General features: G+C 49.7%; 6 protein-coding genes across 6 annotated transcripts; 4 read left to right on the plus strand and 2 right to left on the minus strand.

Annotated features, from left to right (window-relative positions):
- Positions 1 to 40: 40 nt before the first annotated feature.
- Positions 41 to 2,258, plus strand: LACBIDRAFT_187624 (uncharacterized protein; the record flags this gene model as incomplete). The annotated part of the gene is made up of 7 exons (XM_001874693.1): positions 41 to 247; positions 275 to 325; positions 353 to 594; positions 655 to 1,090; positions 1,145 to 1,280; positions 1,329 to 1,569; positions 1,624 to 2,258. 7 exons carry the CDS (start codon positions 41 to 43, stop codon positions 2,201 to 2,203), a joined length of 1,893 nt encoding a protein of 630 aa, XP_001874728.1. The 3' UTR covers positions 2,204 to 2,258.
- Positions 2,259 to 2,419: 161 nt separating this feature from the next.
- LACBIDRAFT_305723 (uncharacterized protein) lies at positions 2,420 to 3,260 on the minus strand (the record flags this gene model as incomplete). The annotated part of the gene is made up of 4 exons (XM_001875259.1): positions 2,420 to 2,620; positions 2,675 to 2,740; positions 2,800 to 2,900; positions 2,963 to 3,260. 4 exons carry the CDS (start codon positions 3,258 to 3,260, stop codon positions 2,420 to 2,422), a joined length of 666 nt encoding a protein of 221 aa, XP_001875294.1.
- Positions 3,261 to 3,355: 95 nt separating this feature from the next.
- LACBIDRAFT_171373 (uncharacterized protein) lies at positions 3,356 to 4,334 on the plus strand. The gene is made up of 6 exons (XM_001874694.1): positions 3,356 to 3,488; positions 3,540 to 3,563; positions 3,611 to 3,638; positions 3,696 to 3,777; positions 3,835 to 4,128; positions 4,178 to 4,334. Exons 1-6 carry the CDS (start codon positions 3,381 to 3,383, stop codon positions 4,203 to 4,205), a joined length of 564 nt encoding a protein of 187 aa, XP_001874729.1. The 5' UTR covers positions 3,356 to 3,380; the 3' UTR covers positions 4,206 to 4,334.
- A 2,000-nt stretch (positions 4,335 to 6,334) lies between these two features.
- On the plus strand, positions 6,335 to 7,857 carry LACBIDRAFT_229977 (mitochondrial NAD-homo-isocitrate dehydrogenase LysB; the record flags this gene model as incomplete). The annotated part of the gene is made up of 9 exons (XM_001874695.1): positions 6,335 to 6,433; positions 6,495 to 6,616; positions 6,666 to 6,710; positions 6,767 to 6,864; positions 6,923 to 6,981; positions 7,037 to 7,338; positions 7,393 to 7,440; positions 7,496 to 7,576; positions 7,632 to 7,857. 9 exons carry the CDS (start codon positions 6,335 to 6,337, stop codon positions 7,855 to 7,857), a joined length of 1,080 nt encoding a protein of 359 aa, XP_001874730.1.
- An 84-nt stretch (positions 7,858 to 7,941) lies between these two features.
- On the minus strand, positions 7,942 to 9,258 carry LACBIDRAFT_292159 (secreted proline-rich protein). The gene is made up of 2 exons (XM_001875260.1): positions 9,074 to 9,258; positions 7,942 to 9,021 (listed from the first exon to the last, which is right to left on the minus strand). The coding sequence occupies exons 1-2, from the start codon at positions 9,181 to 9,183 to the stop codon at positions 7,989 to 7,991; spliced, it is 1,143 nt and encodes a 380-aa protein (XP_001875295.1). The 5' UTR covers positions 9,184 to 9,258; the 3' UTR covers positions 7,942 to 7,988.
- A 398-nt stretch (positions 9,259 to 9,656) lies between these two features.
- On the plus strand, positions 9,657 to 19,296 carry LACBIDRAFT_292160 (uncharacterized protein; the record flags this gene model as incomplete). Its single annotated transcript, XM_001874696.1, has 11 exons — positions 9,657 to 9,744; positions 9,807 to 11,950; positions 12,004 to 12,341; positions 12,403 to 12,406; positions 12,649 to 12,733; positions 13,002 to 13,141; positions 13,251 to 13,440; positions 13,490 to 14,090; positions 14,144 to 17,214; positions 17,271 to 18,663; positions 18,722 to 19,296. 11 exons carry the CDS (start codon positions 9,657 to 9,659, stop codon positions 19,107 to 19,109), a joined length of 8,442 nt encoding a protein of 2,813 aa, XP_001874731.1. The 3' UTR covers positions 19,110 to 19,296.
- Between the last annotated feature and the right edge of the window lie 8 nt (positions 19,297 to 19,304).

Here is a 19,304-nt window from a genome sequence, read left to right on the forward strand (position 1 = left end):
TCTTTCCGCCCTCACAGAACGCGCAACGAAATGCCCCGTTATGGGCCCGGCACTCAGTGTCCGTTCCAAGGAAATTGTCGCAGGCTATGCTAGCGTTGCCGCCAATTCTGACGTTGAGAGGATTCACAAGGACAAGGGTGTTTTCCCTCCTGCAGGGGCTACTATCGAAATGTGCCCTCATGCCTCTGCTGCTCGCGCTGCAGCTCGCATGGCGGACGATCTCGCAGCTGCAGCTGCCAAGCAGAAAGTTAAGAATGACGCTAAGCACGCAAAGGAAGAAGCGGCCGCAGCAGCAGCAGCTGGTTGCCCCTTCCATCAGAAAGCTGTCGCTGAGGCTGTAGCCGCACAGGAGGCCGCCACTGCAACTGCTCAAAAGTCAAAGGACCATATTAACTTTGACTATGAGCAATTTTACGTCAACGAGCTCGACAAGAAACACCAAGACAAATCTTACCGCTATTTCAATAACATCAATCGTCTCGCAGCCAAATTCCCCGTCGCTCATACCAGCAGCGTCAAGGATGAGGTTGAAGTTTGGTGCGCTAATGATTATCTTGGGATGGGCAACAATCCCGTCGTTCTCGAGACTATGCAGTAGGTTTTTTAATTAGGTGGTTTTGTCACACCCACAATACTCATTACTCTCTTGTTCAGTCGTACTCTTGATAAATATGGCCATGGCGCAGGCGGAACTCGTAATATTGCCGGCAACGGCGCCATGCATTTGTCCCTCGAACAGGAGCTTGCGAATTTGCACCGCAAGCCAGCGGCATTGGTCTTCTCTTCCTGCTACGTAGCCAATGATGCAACACTTGCCACCCTCGGTTCGAAACTCCCTGGCTGCGTTTATTTTTCTGATACCATGAATCACGCGTCTATGATTCAAGGCATGCGTCATTCTGGAGCCAAGCGCGTTATATTCAAACATAACGACCTCGAGGATTTAGAAGCTAAATTGCAACAATATCCCAAAGAGACACCCAAAATTATCTCATTTGAGAGTGTCTATTCTATGTGTGGCAGTATCGGACCTATCAAGGAGATTTGTGATTTGGCAGATCAATACGGCGCCCTGACGTTCTTGGACGAAGTGAGTCTGTGTTCATTTTCCGATCTGATCGCGCCTGAAAGTTTACGGTGCTAGGTTCACGCCGTTGGCTTGTACGGACCCCGTGGCGCCGGTGTCGCCGAACACTTGGATTATGATGCTCAACTTGCAGCTGGTCAGAGCTCAGAACCTATTAAAGGCTCGGTCATGGACAGAGTTGACATCATTACTGGTTTGTGCAGCCGTTTTACGCCAAGAAATGTGCTTAATATCCGTACAGGTACACTAGGCAAAGCATACGGCGCTGTTGGTGGATATATCGCAGGCTCAGATGACTTTGTCGACATGATTCGATCATACGCGCCTGGTTTCATCTTCACTACATCTCTCCCTCCTGCAACGGTGGCTGGTGCACGCGCCAGTGTGGTATACCAGAAGGAGTACGTTGGTGATCGTCAACTCAAGCAGGTCAACGTCCGGGAGGTCAAGAGACGCTTCGCTGAACTGGATGTTCCTGTCGTGTACGTATTTATTCTCGAAACACCGATCACTATCTCTGATTTCTCATTCACCAGCCCCGGCCCCTCGCATATCGTCCCCGTACTTGTCGGTGATGCTGCCCTGGCAAAAGCAGCTTCGGACAAACTGCTCGCCGAGCATAACATCTACGTCCAATCCATCAACTACCCTACCGTCGCTCGCGGAGAAGAACGCCTTCGCATCACAGTCACTCCCCGCCACACCCTTGAGCAGATAGATAAGCTTGTCAAGGCCGTCGACGAGATCTTCACCGAGCTGCAGATCAATCGCCTTGCTGACTGGAAACGTCTTGGTGGACGTGCAGGCGTTGGCATGGCTGGCGCAGACGAGGTCATCCAACCCATGTGGACCGACGAGCAACTCGTCAACCACCCGCCTACTCTTCATAACGGCGAAAAGGCAGTCGTAAACAAGAAGGCAGTTACAGTGGCGAGGGGAGCGTTCAACAACCTCTTGGGGCCCATTTACGGACAATTGCACGCAAATCGTCACATTGACGGTTCTATCTCGCCTCCTACCGCTCCTGGCGCCATTCCCTCGAAGATGAAAACTGGCGGTGTACCGCTCAGTGAGGATATTCCTGTAGCACCTTTCAGTGTCGCCGTCTCCGCCTAGGTTCCCTTGTTGTACCGTGTATTACTCGCGAATATAATTTCGCTCTCAGTTACCCATACCGTTTGATCTGAATTGTTGGAGAGAAAGCCAGGATGCCGGGCAAGGAAAAGATTGTTCGCCACTCAATACAAGTCACCTTCTGGTGTTGAATAACTAGAAGTCTGTGAATGACAGTTGATAGATGCGGCACTGCTGTCTGTTGACATGTTGGAATGATCATTGAACCACTGTTGGCGAAGCAAGGGCGTCTAGCAAGGTTTGGGCTCGCGCGCGTTGATCGCCAATTGTAGCAACCTCAACTGGCGAAGGCTCAGGTACCGGGACTTTGAGAGAAGATTTCTTCTCTGTATCCTCTGCTTTCTCTGCTTCTGACTTCTGAGGCCTGTCGAGAATAGATTGGCATGTTTCGATAAGTTTCTGCGTTCATTCATCACCGACATTGTATATGGAGGGATGAAAAGGATGACTTACGGTGCGAGATCCACCTTGAACGTTCGTAAGATATTTGGTGACTAGCGGGAGGTACATTTCTGGAACCTAGGTTCCAGCTTGATGTTGGCAGATCATCGTGGCCACAAAATATAGAGAAAACTCACATTTTCCGCTGACCACACATTCCTAATAATCCAGTTTTGCCGTGCTTTATTGAACTTCCATTTGTATGGACGATGGAATTGTAGAAACGCGTATTCCAAGCCTAGACAATAACGTAAAATCAGTTGTCCTTCAAGTATTCAAATACAACATGAATTCACGCACCTTTGCTAGCTTGATTGCTCAAAGCGGTGTCCTCTCTCGGATCAGCTAAACCAGTCTTGTTCTTATGTTTCTTCTTCTTTGGCGGAGCTTCAGCTGTAGCGTCCCCTGTATCTTTCTCAGCCTCTTCCATAGCATCTCTCTTACGCTTCTTCTTTTTCTTCAGCGGCTCGCCCGTTGAGGCATCTACTTGCTGCTCGCTTTCGGCTTTTCGCTTTTTCTTCACTTCGTTCGGTGGAGGTGTTTCATCTGATGCCTCGATATCGGGATCTGGTTTATGTTTAGAGGATTTTTTGGCCATGAAGGGAGAGGAAATATTTCTGCACCGGCGATCAGAAATTGAAATGATCATGAAGCACGTGTCGTAGCCAGGTTTTCGTCTTAAATTCCACAGCACTTGTCACTGTTGTCGTCGTCGTCGATGGGTCTCTCGTTCTCGTCTCTATTCACGTCCTTGTACACGCTGGTTCGATGGAGCAAGGATCAAGATGTCCGTATTCTCATGCTAGGCCTTGATTCTGCTGGAAAGGTAGCGTTTTCTGGATCGTCTGTCGTTCGACTGCTTAATCATCGTTGCTAGACCACCATTCTCTACAGACTTCAGGTGTGTCTTTTTCTTGCCAATTTCGGTTCGTTCTCATCATGTTTTAGATTGGTGAAGTCGTTGCAACGATACCAAGTAAGCTCGTTCCATGACTCACTTCCCCCTGGTGCTGACAACTCACTGACTTTGAAGCCATCGGCTTCAATGTCGAAACGGTGCAGTACAAAAATATCAAATTCCAGGTTTGGGATTTGGGGGGACAGTCGAGTATACGGTTCGCACCTGCGCGGACAGTGAATTCCACAATTGATCTTACACGTCTTCCCCATAGGCCCTACTGGCGGTGCTATTTCCCCAACACGTCAGCTATCATTTACGTCATCGACTCCTCCGACAGCGCACGCTTGTCAACCTCTAGAACGGAGCTGCTGACCATGTTGTCTGAAGAGGAACTAAAAGGCGTACCCCTGCTCGTCTTCTGTAATAAACAAGACGTGGATGGCGCTCTCAAACCTGAAGAGATCAGCGAGCAACTCGGATTGGCTGGTGGTGAGAAATCAAGACCGTGGAGTGTGAGAGGAAGTTGTGCGACGAAAGGAGAGGGTCTTGAAGAGGGTTTGGATTGGTGAGCACTTTGTGCCTCCCTAATCGCCTCGAAATTAACCTTTTCGCAGGCTGGTGAATGCAATGCAGCAGAAGTAGATCCTACACATCTCCATTGGACCCTCACGCTGATCACGTCTACACGATTGTACCGCAAATCTTCACTACCTGTCTACCATTGTGATATCGTTCTTGGGATACCTTAATTGTAATCTATTCATCATATTTTGACTCATTAGGATTCTGCATCAACACAATGCAATTGGTGGTATCCGAAATGATATATGTACAACGGTTCCAGGTATTATTGGGGTCGATTATGTTGACCAACTCCAGTCCCATTTGCTCTCCTCTGGCTCTTCGACACAATGATTGTGCACCTCGACGTCTGGTCTCCACACCCGCACCGTCCCATCATCTGCGCAGGTTGCCAGCATTCCTTGGGCCCAATCCACCGCCCCCACTTCACCCATCTGCCCTCTAAAACCGACGCCTGCGCCTTCCCTCACGTACGACGGGCGGCATGCATTGCTCACGTCAAACAAGAAACCCCTCCCTTCTTTGCCCGCGCTACCACTGGCAAGCCATTGCCCACAAGGGGAAACAGCAATGCCAACATAGAAAGAGCTGGCCTGTAAATTTTGGTCCGCAAACTCACAGGGTTGTGGTGAAAGTGACGGAAAGGCGTAAGTGTGGATCCGAGAGTCTGCTCCAAGCCCAAAAAGAAGCCTTGCTGTTGGACCCGAGCCACTGGTTAGACTGACGATGCCTCTGGGACGACGTGATCCACGAAGGGTTGTTGGATCAATGGGAGAGGAATAGATGCAGGTTGGGATCTTGCGTTTTGTGGCTCTTGTCCGTTTACTGGTTTGCACTCGAAGGTCCCAACATCGAAGAATGCTACACATGCGCTTAGCAATCAATTACAGACAGTTCTCAGGTGACGAATCTTACCCATCGAAGGATCCACTGCTAACAATGCCATATGGGTCGGTGTCTGAGTACAGAACATTTGTGACACTTCGTGAGGCGGGTTGCTTTCCTTCTCGTGGTCGGCTTTTCCCCTTGGATTGAGAATCCTCGTGGGCTCCTGGAATCTTGATTACAGGACTCGAAACGATCAACCCATCATCGTCTTGTTTGTTGCCCAAGCGCAAATCCCACAGGCAAATTGCGCCGTCCCGTCCGCCACTTGCTAACAAGTCACTGTGGCTTGGATCCCAGGCCATGCATTTTACAGTGCTATTATGCCCCTGCAGCACATGGGTGATAGTGTTAGTCTCGACACATGTAATTCGTGTGGATTGGTCCCCAGAGCAAGTCGCTAGGTGTGTATCGAAGTGATTCCATTTTACGTTGAATATACCATTGTGATGCGGTTGGAGAGTTGTGCGTATCGGCTCTGGAGTTAAACTTTAGTCTGTGAGAGGATGAGAGTGCTACATGTGTGCTCACCAACGTCCCAGTCCACCCTTTTCGAAGTATCCAAAATATGGACGGATCCCTGTTCGGTTGCTACGGCGAGGTGCGGTATTCCTCCATTTTTCGCAGCTAAACTCATGTGAATCACTGCGTCATTATGCAAATATGTTGAATGTACCATGAGAATATGAGCATGCATAGGGAGGCGTAAGATAGCCGTCCACTGAAGCAGACTGGCATTTATATACGTCCGACTTATTTGACGACACGAAAGACCGAAGAATGGAATGAGTAGACGCTGTGGATTCAAAAAAAACACGTTAGTGGTACGTGGATATTGATAAGTCAATCACTGACGAAGTATTCTTCTCGACATGGCTGGCAAGCTCATCATGAAGTTGGTGCGTGACCCGTACTCGGTATATCGACGCGATTGTGCATGGCCAACAACGGAGTCGTCCATCTCCTGGTCATCGCTTTCATAATAGTCACTGTCGCTATCCTCTGACACGTCAGAAGCTGACTCCAGGGTGAGTTTGACGCGTTTATTGGGAGATTCATTGGTCAAGCGGGACTGGCGTTTGGGTTTCCTTTCGTCTGGAGGAGTGAGTAAAGGAAGAGGGACGCGATGAGAGGGGGTAAGGAGGTTGTATGGTTTTAGAGGAATTCGGTCCATGGCAGTATACAAAAGCACCAAATTCAAAAATGCATTTTGACGCGCTGGCACGTGACCGTCGCGTATAACGTAAGCATTTCCTCGGCCGACAATTCTCTTCATTTTATTTCCTGTTTTTACCTACACTATCATGTTTCGAGCGTCTGTAAGAACATTGTCGACTGCCGCTAGGCAGTCCCTCAGAATTGGTCTCATCCCAGCCGACGGTATCGGGAAGGAAGTTATTCCAGTGTGTACTGCAATTTTCACAAGTATTCCACCGTCATCTAAGTAAACCTATATTTGCACAGGCAGCGAAGGCCGCCATTTTGGCCCTGGGGTCTGATATTCCCAATCCCCAATTCGTTGACCTGGCTGCTGGTTGGGAAACCTTCACTCGGACGGGCGTTGCTCTTCCTCAGGAAACCGTCGAGTGCGTGAATCTCCTGACACATCTATCGCCTCCTTATTATCTCTCGTAGCATTCTCCGTCAAGAGTGCGACTGCGCATTATTTGGTTCCGTCAGGTAATCATCTTTCATTTTCTATGGATAACGACAACCAACTCTCCGTGTATCAATAGTTCTCCATCAAGAAAAGTTGTCGGCTATTCGTCACCTATTGTGGCTTTGCGTAAAGAGCTGGACCTGTACGCGAACATCCGCCCCGTTGTTTCTGTGCGTGATTATCTTTTGAATACCGTCACTGCCTTCTGAAATATCAGAACAGGTTGCTCCAGTAGTTGGAGAAAAGCCTTCTGTTGACCTAATCGTCGTCCGGGAGAACACAGAGTGTCTTGTGAGTGTGTCCGTTCCTTGAGACGCTAGACGTTTTTCACTCCGTCAGCATTCAGTACGTGAAGCAGGAAGTGCAGACCGTCGGAGAACATGGCAAGGAGGCCCGTGCAACCCGCCTGATTACCGAACGTGCATCCCGTAGGATAGGTCAAATGGCATTCGAACTCGCCAATGCCAGGCCCCGAAAACTCCTCACAATCATCCACAAATCGAATGTACTGTCCGTTACCGATGGTCTCTTCCGAGAAACCGTTCGCAGTGTCCCCACTCTTCCTGGTGTGAATGGGAAGTACGACCAAGTGACCATTTCCGAACAACTTGTCGATAGCGCCGTCTACAGGTTATTCCGTGAACCAGAGTAAGCTATGAGATCTGTATGTCTGGCAATACTTTTTGACCTTGGGCGCCCTAGGATCTTCGACGTACTGGTCGCGCCTAACCTCTACGGTGACATCCTGTCGTGAGTACTCTGAGCGGAAAGAATCTGACAATGAAAATGACCTCTCAAACAACAGGGATGCTGCCGCCGCACTCGTTGGATCTTTGGGTTTGATACCATCCATCAATGCTGGGGACAATTTCGTCATGGGGGAGCCGTACGTTTCAAGGTTCTCTGCAGGTTTCATCATTGATTCATTCTTACATCTTCAGGGTACATGGTTCAGCCCCTGACATTGAAGGCAAAGGCATTGCGAACCCTATTGCATCTATCCGCTCTGCGGCTCTGATGCTTCGCCATCTTGGTTATACCAAGGGAGCAGACAGGCTGGATACTGCCGTTGATCAAGTTATCAGAGAAGGCAAGGTTTTGACTCCTGATCTGAAGGGAACAAGTACAACCAATGAGGTTCTGGAGGCAGTTCTCCGCATACTTTAAATGTACCAGCCGTGTTATGTAGTGCTCATCTAGACTCACAATTATGATATCTGAAATGACGGCTTCTTCCCCCCTCATTTCTTATGGTTGCAACAACAATATATTCCAATAACAGAAGATGTACGACACTACTAGATGGGACGTGGGCTTGGTCTTGGATATGAAGGCGACAGGCCAGGGGGGAACACGTTCTGCTTTCCAGGGGTATACTTACCAAATTGCTCGCCCAATTCCAGGTCTGGAAGCAATAATCTTGGGGGAACAATGGGCGGTGGGATCTTTTTATACCGCTCATGGCGCGGACCATCAGGACGGGGAGGAACCGCACGTGGTTTCCCGATGCTGTAGGAATAACTGAGCTTGGGATGCGTCAAGTCTCCTGGACTGGCTGGGAGAGGGGCAGAAATCTTGGGGAAAGGAACAGCATCCGTGTCCTTCAAGGGTAGGAAGGGGTGTCGTAGATTGTGCCTGGCAAGCCAATCTCTTTTACGGTTTGCTGGAGATCTCGGTGTTCCCACTTTCCGATCGGGATACCCAAGCAAAGGGCGGCCAGAAGGAATAACCAATGCTCGAGGTGGACTGTTAAGGTTTCGCCGACTTGCTCTGTCGCGCTCTGATGATTGAAGAGTTCGGGAGGGGGGAGGTGAAACCCTTGGTGGGGACTGAACTGGATAGAGCGGTACGTGGTGTCCCCTCTCGAGTACGCTAGGATAGCGAGGTTTGGGATTGGGAACAGATTGGAGAGGCAGATCGATGGTCTCAGTTGGGCTGGTAACGGCTTTGTGAACAACCACGGATGGAATCACCCCTTGATGTCGCCGCTGAGCGCCCTTGCGGGACAAGGCCGACTTGAGCCTCTCGAGGTGCGAACGACCACCTGTAGGCGTATCCGATGCTGCTGGGGGAGGTGCATCGAAGTTATGACTCAAACGCCACCAGTCAATCTTCTTTTCCGCCTTGCTATCCACCATCCACCATTGGGGTTTATCCACCAAACCATCTTCCACGTCAACAGCTTGCTCCCTCTTGCTGCGCAAATAAAGGAACAAGAACAAGCCAAAGAGCGAAATAAGCAGAAGGAAAGCGATGATAACGGGGACGACGATGACCGCTACGTTTCTGCGCTCACTTGGCTCCTCTGTTTCTGAAACTGAAGTTGGAGCCCTGTACTTCTCTTGTCAGCGCCAGAAGAGGAGGATGAGATAACGAGGCTTACGGAGCAACGCCCTTGTCATTAGTGAGTCTGCCATTCTGCTGGCCATAGGCATATCCTGATTGAAGCAACAAAGTGGATAGAATGAAGATCCAGCTCCAAGAAAAGGCCATTATGTTTGCAGATAGACACCCGGTCTTGCCGTTTCAAACGGTGCTGCACTAAAGGTGATGGTGAGAGTCCAGTCTAAGGAGCAAAAGCGGTGGTGCAGCTGTTTAAGTATCATCACTGCACAGCTTGTGACAAACTTGGTCGTTATGTAGGGTTGTGGACGACGCTGAAATCTGATTTGTAGTCCATACTTAATAGTTAGTAGCATGGGTGTCTGTGCGAGAGGGATTATTCAAAGCGCCGTCGTCGTTGCCGTCGTTGCCGTCGTTGTTGAGGCTCATGCACGGTATGCATGTATGTGCGTGACAGAGTCACACGGACATTATCAACTAGTACCACCGCCGCGAAGGATGCCTCATGCCTCCCCGTTGCAGCTGTGCCAGGCTCCCCGTCGGGCGCCATCAGCTCATAAAGTCGCGCGATAATAATTAAATCGCTATTCTTATCTGTCCATCCATTCCTGCTCAATCTCACCATGGCCCCGAAGAAGGCAAAGGGCAAGCAGAAACAAGAGGAAAAGCCCTCTAAAGCCGTCTACCAAGGAGTCACCCTCTTCGATCCTCGTCAGTTCTTTATCATTATACCTCACCTTACCTTTCTCCTGATCTTTATTATTATTATCCAGCTGTCGTAAACAATTTCAAGGATGTGCCGGAGGGCGGTGCCACAGGCGCTTTCAACGAAGGTGAAACCGGTGTAGATCCCTATATCCCAACGCAGGAAGACTCGTGGGGTGCAAATGTGCACCAAGAAATTCACAACTGGCCTGATGTCCAGCCTACCACAGCCATACCCATACCTCCTCCAACCGTAACGATCACGGCCCCAGTCAGTGACACTGCTTCCGGACATATGCCCACAAATAGATTATCTGCGTCAGGTGCTGTTAACGAAGGATATGATTCATGGAGTGTCAATAATCACGAAGGTACCGAAAATCCTCAAACTTGGGATACTCATCACAGTCAGACCTCCACGGTCACTGCTGCTCCATCTGCCATAACCTCTCCCGTCTCGCAACCCATCTCTCTTTCTGCTGCAGCTGCTTTCCTAGATACTCAAAAAACTTCCTCTGCAAGTGAAGCCGCGCGCAAGCTGGAGGCAAAACACGGAATATCTTCGCACCATCATCCGTGGCCCCCGCCATCCAATCCCCAAGCCCCGTCTCACCCAGTGCCCGCCCATCGAGATAAAGTTCCGACTAGTTCTGCAATGAAGCGCTCAGTCCAGCAGCAACCAATGGTTTGGCGCGACTCTAAAGCACCTAGCTCCGTGCAGGGAAGAACGAACGAGGGATCTTGGGGGCAACCGCATGGTGGTGCGAACGTCAGTTGGGGACAAACGAGGGGGAGTGGCGCTGGACATCATCAGCAAGGGCAACCTCAGCATAGAGTGGTGCAAAGCTGGGAGACTTGGGGGAAACCGCCCAACTCCGTCATCCGCGTAACGCCTCCTAGTCCTGAGAGTAGCTCAGAAGACAGTGATGAATTGGAGGATGAAGATGATGAATGGGAGACTGTTGGGCATCAGGCGGGTGGTGGGAGGGGTCAACCAGAGGGGAACTTTGGACAAACGGCCGGCAGCTGGGGTGAGACTGGTGGCTGGGGGCAAGGGGGGCAAGGAAGCGTGACATGGGGTACCGCATCTCCTGCTGGTCAACACAAGCAGGCGGATTGGGGTACGTGGGGAGCAGAAACTAAGCGGTTGCCAAAGGTGACTTTCGCCCCCTCCGCGCCTGATGGAAGCAGGAATATCCTGTCTCCACAGCAGCGTTCGCAGATCCTGAACTCCTTACTCAATTTACCCCAGAGTCAGAATACCAAGGCTGCCCAACACCAACACCAGCAGAAGCAGAAGGCGCAAAATCAACCAGCCAGTAATAAACATACCACCAAACAGCAAACACAACCGCAATGGCAGGGTTGGGGCGCAGAAGACGGTTGGGGTACTCAAGAACAAAGTAGCAAAAAGAAGAATAAACAGCAACAACAACCGCAGGCGCAATCACAACAGCAGTGGGGTTCGTGGGGAGAGGAAGCGAGTTGGGGTAATCCAGAGCAAGCCAGTGACAAAAAGTCGAAGAAACGTGAAGATCACCTGTCTGTGCCGGGACAATGGGGAGATGAAAATCGTTGGGGAGCTGCAGAGCATGGCGACGAGAAGTCGGGGAGACATCAGCAAACGGAGGGGCAATGGGGCAGTTGGGGAGCTGAGAACGCTCAAGGAACGCGTGCCAACAAAAAGGCTAAGAAAAATCCAGACCACACTTCGCACAATGGCAACTGGGGTGACGATGATTGGGGGATGGCTGGCAATGGCGGGAAGGGGGCGAATAAAAGGCAAGATGATGCGAATGGGGCATGGGGTAGTTGGGGAGAGGACGCTGGCTGGGGAGCGATCCAGGAGGAGACAGAAGATGAGGAGACAGAAGACACTCATCACGACAACTCCACCAGCAAGAACGTCTGGTCTGGCAATCTGGGCAACAACTCCTACAGCATGCCGTCCAAAACATTGACCCATGCTTACAAAGGAACAACGACCACTCTTCATACTGCAATCCCTCGAAGTAGTCTCAGTGAGCATGCAAATATCCAGTTTCTCGAATCTAAAGGTGTTGCGTTTCAACCTGTAACCAATGCTTTCTTTGGAACAAACCGACTTGCTCGAGAACGTATACATTGGATGTTTCCCTCGGACAAGGACGAGCGGGTCGCCGCTTTGTTGATATGGATACAAACAGTATCCTACAATCTCGGCGCCTTTGGGGTATGTGCACGGTTTTTACGTGTATATTACTGTCTTAACTTTTTTGTTGATAGCTGCACCGATTTTTGCAGTCGCGAGAGCGTGGCGCACTCTTCGCCAACGCCGCTTTCCGATTGCCCGACCATCCGAAAGAACCAGTCTTTGACTGGTTGACTTTCGATCAGCTTCAGGCCACGAAGGACAGAACTCTCCAGGAATCTGTTGCTTTCTATAACCCCGCTGTTCAAGTTATCGTTTTCGTTTATTTGCCATCACAGAGCGGGAATAGTGTTGCAATTTGGAGACGAAAGATTATCGTGCCTAACAATGTGCGATTGGTATTACAAGCTGAAATTAACGTGGCAATGGCTGCTCTTAGGAGAGAAAAGGACTACGTCGTGCATGTCGATGAGTGAGTCTTTTTGATTTGTTCGGGTTTCTTGAAATTAACTTTTTTTGGAACCAGACAACAGCCTCGTAAGAAAAAATCAATTCAGATATCTGCCAAGAAGAAATCGAACACTGTTCTACGCAGAGCAAATGCTCCCCAGCCAGCCCCACCTAAACCCCCGAAGAAAAAACGGAAATGGTGGAATATCTTTGGCTAGATTTTTTCTTATTCCTGTATTTCTCTCCTTATTCCTGTATTTCTCTCCTTATTCCTGTATTTCTCTAACTTCTACTTTATTGCGCTATGCTTTGTTGCTTTCTTCGTTCAGTCATTCTTGCTTTTCGACTATGTACGCATCTTATCTGTACGGTTGTTGGACATAATTAGAACTGTCACTGCATTTGGTGTCCCTTGTGAGAAACAGACATGATGTGGGAACTTGCAGTGTGAAGAAGTGTGATGTGAGAAACAGACATGAGGAAGGGGGGCACTTCTTCACGTCATTTTAATTGTCACACGTGCTCTTGTCCTCCTTCCACAATAATCCCCCTCATCCCATCGCTGCAGCTCGAGGCATGCCGGCCTGGTAAACCCTTTTCGCCCGGACTATGCAGAGCGTAGAAGATTTTCTTTTCATCAATACCAAAAGCACAGTCCATTTTCTCTAGACCATGCCCTCAGATACCGTCGCGCCTACTGGGACTACAGCCACAGAATTGACGCGAGTAGAAGAATCCAATGGATTAAACCCTAGGATTCAAACGGAAATGTTACCCAGTTCTCGAAGTCACGGGGAGGAACAAGCTCTCGAGTCGCACGAGGTAATCGAGCTTCAAACGTTCAGTGAGCGGAAAACATGGATAGAGGAAAAAATCAAGGTCACCTTTCTCAAATTTTGACCCTTTTCCAGGGTATCTGATCAATTTTTAGTTCTTGGACAAAATGCCTCCAATCGAGGTCTTTGCCGGGCTAGACGCCGTACAATCATCGGCAGAAGAGGTACCAGGCCTTGCGACGCGCGCTGAACTTCAGCAGTGGTTAGCGGAACACGATACTATCGAAAAGGAAACGGAAATCTTTGACACTGGCGAATTGAAGAAGCTCAGGCAGCTAACGAAAGGTGTGATTGTTGTTCCGTCACTTTGTCTTCCATCGCTCACGTTTCCTAGCGGCGACCCAGCGGAACCTATCCCCTCAGGATACTGATGTGATTGAGTTGACGCTGACAACCATTTATGAACTGGACAAATTGTTACATCTTCTCCGCGACCGCTCCGAACATTTGGAACTCTTGAGTGTCAGGTTGACATGGGAGGAGAATAGGATTGGGTCGTGGAAGGACCGTCGCGGAATTATCAACGATCTTAATGTCTTTCTTACGAAACGCGCGCGGTGGTCGCCCTCAATTTACGACGGGCCCTCTCCAATGGCTGAGGATGTGACCATGCCAAGTCGACGCGCCTCAGTCACTTCATTGGCGTCGGTTGGCTCTGATACCAGCATATCCGTTCCGTCATTCTCTCGTAGTGCCCGCTTCAAGCTAGCAGAGCTGCTCTCCCGAGATGCAGCCCAGTTTGGTGCACGCATCACCAGCCTTCGTCATGGAAAAGTCGCTGCCGCCGGTAAGGCGCTCGACAAGTTAATTGATAACAGTCGGAAGCCTGTTCCGGAGGTACTTCTCGACGAACAAGATCATTTGGAGGAAAAGAGCATCAACGAGATGGAGCACGTTGGCAAGTTTGTTATGAACCTAGTTATGCAGTGGAGAAAGTATATTCAATCTACTCAAAACGGTGTCCACGTCGCTGAATGTTATAACGCAGGGCTGATGAAATCTATGTTGAGACGAAAAAAGATCAACTTTCAGCTCAAAATCTGTTGGAAGAGATCGAGACGGCCAAACTTCAGCTTCCTACCTCACGCCAGAGCTCATTATTCGCCAGTCGCGCGGACGCAATCCTAAAAAGGTTGTCTGTGCGATGTGATCCCGCATCAACCACAAGCACATTTCCTCTTCCAGAACACCCTCTATTTCTCGATCAAAAAGCGTTTAATGTAACGCTGGCTGAGAATCTTTCTCTGGAAATCGCCACTGCAACCACCATGGCTCGAGCTGTTCATGTCGCTGCGCAAGAGTATCGAAATAAATACGACGCAGTAAAACGCGTTGAGACTATGGTGCAGTCTGCAAATGAACTATCTGAATCGTTCGCAACTGTCATTCAACGATTAAAGGATGGTGTGACTGGAAGTGACGAAGATGGGACTCCTCCTGATCTCACCACCGAGGCATGCTTAGAGCCGACACGCCATTCAGTTTTTGTTGCTCTCCTACCATCCATGCTCGAAGAAATGTCGCGTATTTGTGAACCTTCTGATGAACTTTTGCGGACCTCCCATATTCATCTCCACTCTCTGGATCTTTTAGACATCGACGCCATCTACAGAGACAACGCTGCTGCTGATATCCGGAGGTTGAGTACCATGCGACAGGAAGCCCAGAGTCTTTGCGATTCTGTTTCAGAAAAGGTTGTCAAATTGCGAGAGGCGAGAAGAATTTGGTCTCTCATGGATGACAAACTGAAGGAACTTGACGGTATACGACTGCGAATCTTCGAGGTAATGGAGAAACAGCGGTGGCGTCAAGAATCAAACGGAACTGGGGCACCCCTTACTCCGGAAAGTCCGACAATTCTTCTATCGTCCGTAGGATCCACTCATGCGGACATAAACGTGGAACTTCACCGCCTGCGTCATGATATATCAAATACCGTCGAAATACCGGTGGAGACCCTTGCTATAGACTTACAGCCACCTCTCAAGGACTACCTGCTTGAAAGTTCTAAAGCTCTGAAGAGGCGTGTGGAAAACGTTGAACAGATGCTTCAGCTACTCACCGCAATCCAAAAACAGTCAGCTGCAATGAATCTGGTACGCGAAGAACATAATGGTTTCCTTCTTCGTATCGAAAACCTTAAAATTCAATATCGCCAAACCATCGACGATACGCTTGGTGATCATACGGTGATTGGTCCGTCCAACAACGACACGAAGAATATGTTCACGGAAATGAAAAGTGTACAGGACGAAGTCACCACATTTCTGGATAGCTTGTCTAAACGAATCCCTTTCGTTTCGGGACGCCCATCTCCTGGTAGCCCAACCTTCTCGAAGAGGCACTTTTCAACTCCAAGCCTCAAGTTAGCTGGAACTCAGCCGCCAGACATGATAATTGATCTGCCGTTCGATCTTGGAGTTTTAGATGCCTCCGTGCGAGCAGATTCTAATTCATACGCGATGAGACTGTCAGGCAGGCTTGAGATGTTAAAAGAGTCGCATATGCATCTCGAAGTAGCGCAGATGGCAAAGGAGCTCGATTCCACGCTTTCAGCGACCCTTGATGATGTTGACAATGTCATCGAGGATCTAAATGGTCACAAGTTGGCTCTTGCGGATTTCGTAGCACAGGATGAAGGCGTCTTGACCTCATTGGATAAACTCTCCAGCGTGGTCGAAGATTCATCGCTCTCCAATCGACGAAGAATATCTCTTTCCTTCGCATCGATACGTGAACTTCTCCGACGAATAAATACTTCTTCAGCCCCTCTTGAACGTACCCACTGTGACCAGATATACGTGGCAAGAATGAGAAACGTCGAAAATGCCGAAGAGTGTTTTAGGACATGGGAAGAGCACGTTGCCAGGTTGAAGGATGACATCTCCCAGGCAAGGGCCACCGAACTCCATCGGCAAGAGGCTGTTCGGAATCTTGAGGAGAAAACTAGACGAGAAGAGCAGGAACGCCTAGCTGCTGAGGAAAGAGAAAATATTCGATTGGCAGAGGAGAGGCTCGCGATGGAGGAGAAACAGCGTTTAGAAGCTGAACGGCAGGCTCAAGAAAGAATGCAAGAGGCTGAGCATCAACGTTTATTGGCCCTCGAAACTGAACGCATTCGCTTTGAGGCTGAACAAAAGGAAGCAAGGGAGCGGCAGCGGTTGGAAGAAGAAGCAGCGGTGGAGGCTGCTCGATTGAAAGCGGAAGAAGAACGGATTGTGCGTGAGGAGGCCGAAAAGGCGCGGCTGCAACGTGAACGAGAGGAGATGGAGGAGAAGCTGAGGTTGGTTCAGGAGGAGCTTGAAGAGCAGCGTCGCTGGCACGCAGAGCGAGAGCGACTTGATGTAGAGAAGGCTGAGAAAGAGCGGGAGCGTCTCGAGGCAGAGAAAGCTGAGTTAGAACGGCTAAGGGAGAAAGAAGAGAAAGAGCGGGAGCATCTCGAGGCAGAGAAAGCTGAGTCAGAACGGCGAGAGCTAGAGGAGAAAGAGCGGGAGCGTCTTGAGGCAGAGAAAGCTGAGTTAGAGCGGCGAGAGCTAGAGGAAGAAGAACAGAAACGGAGAGAGAAAAAAGTTCAAGAACAAGAGCGACTTGACGCGGAGAAAGCTGAAAGAGAGAGACGAGAGTTAGAGGAGGAAGGGCGGAAACAACAGGAAAAGGAAGCACGAGAGAAAGAGCAACAGTTAGCTAACGAGGCTGAGGAGAAAAGATTGATGCAAGAGGCTGAAGAAAGGCAGCTGGCACAGGAGCTTAGAGAGGAGAAAGAGAAAAGAGAGAGACAACTTGCGAAGGAAGCCGAGGAGCAACCATTGGCGCATGAAGCCGGAGATCGACAGCTGGCCCAAGATGGCGAACAAAAGGGAATGATACATGAGGCTGAAGAAGGACGATGGACTAAAGATGCTAAAGAACAAGTACCCCGCGGAGTTGAATTCAAACAACAGAAAGCGTTCCTTGAGACGGAAGAGAATATAGCGACACACAAAACCCCAGGACTCTCAAAGCGAGCTGACCAGAAAGCTGGGGGAGTAAGAGCTCTGATGCAGCTGTATTCGGAAAGTGGTAAGCTTCAGCAACACAACGTCTGTTCCCCTATTGAATACTATTGTTTTTCCAAGATGTCTTTGGACTTAACCTTGCGCCTTTAAATTCACCTGGTACTCAAAATAAGGAAGTCCTCAACACTCAAGCGCTAATTTTCGCGCTGAGAAAACGTCTTCATTCATTAAACATTAATGAGGTTCTTCGACCAACGAAGCCCTCAGCATATTTGCCCACACGCGCACAAATCACTCAAATGACCGAAGACTTTCTCCACATCTCGTCTGATGTCGATAAGTTGCCCCCATCTGTGGATACACCCGCCATAAATACTGAGCTGCGATCACTGAGGATGGAGGTTGAGGCATTCTCTCGTCTGCTCACGAATACTGAACCCTTGATTCAAATGTCAGAGGCAGTGCGTCTCTGCGACGCTGGCTTGAGCGACCTTCTTGAACACATCGACAGCTACCCTGCCCTTCCTCCCGATGTTATGTCGTCGTCGTTTGAAGCATCCAAGAACGCATCACCTGAGGAACAACTCTCGGCGAGGCTTGCCTTTGTCCAGGGTCTCATCCAAGACATGAAGTTGAAGTTCTCCGCCGTATCCAACGATGCACGCGCAATTTCTGAACATCGACGGGTTGACCAGACTTGGCTTGAGCTAGAAGACATGGGGAATGACAGACTCGGTGGAAAGAAATCGCGTCCAGTCAGCGTCGTCAGTTCGCGACACAGCTCCGGCAGAAGCAGCAGTGTTTCTATGAACACAAGTTCAGCGAAAAAGGTTGGCTCTTACTCGCACCTCTCCGCCTCCTCTGGCCCTTCCAGGGGAAGATTGAATGTTCCCCCTCGTGTGACTTCCCGCCGTGTGGTCTCAGGAGAGCAACCGCGTACTCGCCCAAGTAGCCGGTTATCCGTTGCGTCAACCAGCCGCTCAGTATCTGGTTCGTCGTTATTTGGATCTACTTTCGCTTCTCGACAACGAACGACAAGTCTATCAAATTCGACTTCAACTGCAGCTCGGCCGCCAGCTGTCACCCCGTCGCGATCACGAGCACATACCGGCCAAAATAAACGAACTGGTTCCCCGAGCATGTCAGAACGCTCGACGTCTCGCTCTGCTATGGCGCCTCGCACTTCTACAACATCCACGTCCACCTGGTCTCGTGCTCCAAGAAACTCTTTGTCATCCATGGTTGCGCGAGTGACAACGCCACAGAAAAAGACAAGTTCATCACCACGGAAGAAATACATTGCCGATCCTAAAAGCAAGCTTGACGTCGCTGTGGGTGACGTTGTCAATCAACTTCCTGTAGGAATCAACATTGAAGGTGTATCGGAGACTTGGAAAGATCAGAGTGGTAAATACTGGATTGGCAATCAAGATGCAAAACTTTGCTTTTGCCGCATCCTACGTTCACAAACCGTCATGGTTCGAGTCGGGGGCGGATGGACAGAGCTTTCCCGGTCAGTTGCCTTGCTTCTTGTTCCTTTTTGTTTGTCTACTAACGACCATTTTTCTAAGATTTATCCAAGACCATTTTGCTGACAGCTTCCGGTTGTTGCCAGAGTCCCCTCCTCGTTATGGGATGCCCGAAGAAAAGTGGATTAGTTCGGCGACACTTCTTGAAGCTCCTGAATTCAAATCGCCTCCACTGCCACCACGAACGCCTGAGCCAAAACTCCCTTTCGTTCCATCCTTTTCTCTCTTGACACCCAGTGGGCAAAGTCCACAATCCATTAGATCATCACCTTCAGCCAAGGGGTCCCCTTTGACTCCTTTGCAGTTCATGAGACGAGCCGAGCCTGACCCCTCACTCCTTCGGCCAGTGACCCCCTCCAAACCTCCGCAGCGGACTAAAAACACGAATAATACGCATACCCCCGCCCGCAATTCGGTGTGGCGACCGTAATTCCCATCAATCGGCCACTTCGCACTGGTACGTTTCTGTTTCGTAGCACATATTACATTCGCCTCCTTCGCATTTACACTATATTTATACGCCCACCGCAAGCATTACAGCGCATACTACTACGCCAACCCGTTCACGGACTTGTACGCATATGACCTTTATAATTTAATGAACCGCCCTTCGGACGAACAATGA

The sequence above is a fragment of the Laccaria bicolor genome, genomic scaffold (genome assembly GCF_000143565.1).
Source record: "Laccaria bicolor S238N-H82 LACBIscaffold_2 genomic scaffold, whole genome shotgun sequence".
Taxonomy (NCBI): Eukaryota; Fungi; Basidiomycota; class Agaricomycetes; order Agaricales; family Hydnangiaceae; genus Laccaria; species Laccaria bicolor.

Excerpts from the sequence above, each read along its gene's own strand:
- LACBIDRAFT_171373 (XM_001874694.1), top strand. The coding sequence starts at position 3,381 with ATGGGTCTCTCGTTCTCGTCTCTATTCACGTCCTTGTACACGCTGGTT. Across the intron at positions 3,778-3,834 it reads GGGGGACAGTCGAGTATACG|GCCCTACTGGCGGTGCTATT; the intron begins GTTCGCACCTGC and ends TCTTCCCCATAG. Across the intron at positions 4,129-4,177 it reads CTTGAAGAGGGTTTGGATTG|GCTGGTGAATGCAATGCAGC; the intron begins GTGAGCACTTTG and ends ACCTTTTCGCAG.
- LACBIDRAFT_292159 (XM_001875260.1), bottom strand. The coding sequence starts at position 9,183 with ATGGCCTTTTCTTGGAGCTGGATCTTCATTCTATCCACTTTGTTGCTT. Across the intron at positions 9,022-9,073 it reads AATGACAAGGGCGTTGCTCC|GGCTCCAACTTCAGTTTCAG; the intron begins GTAAGCCTCGTT and ends AGAGAAGTACAG.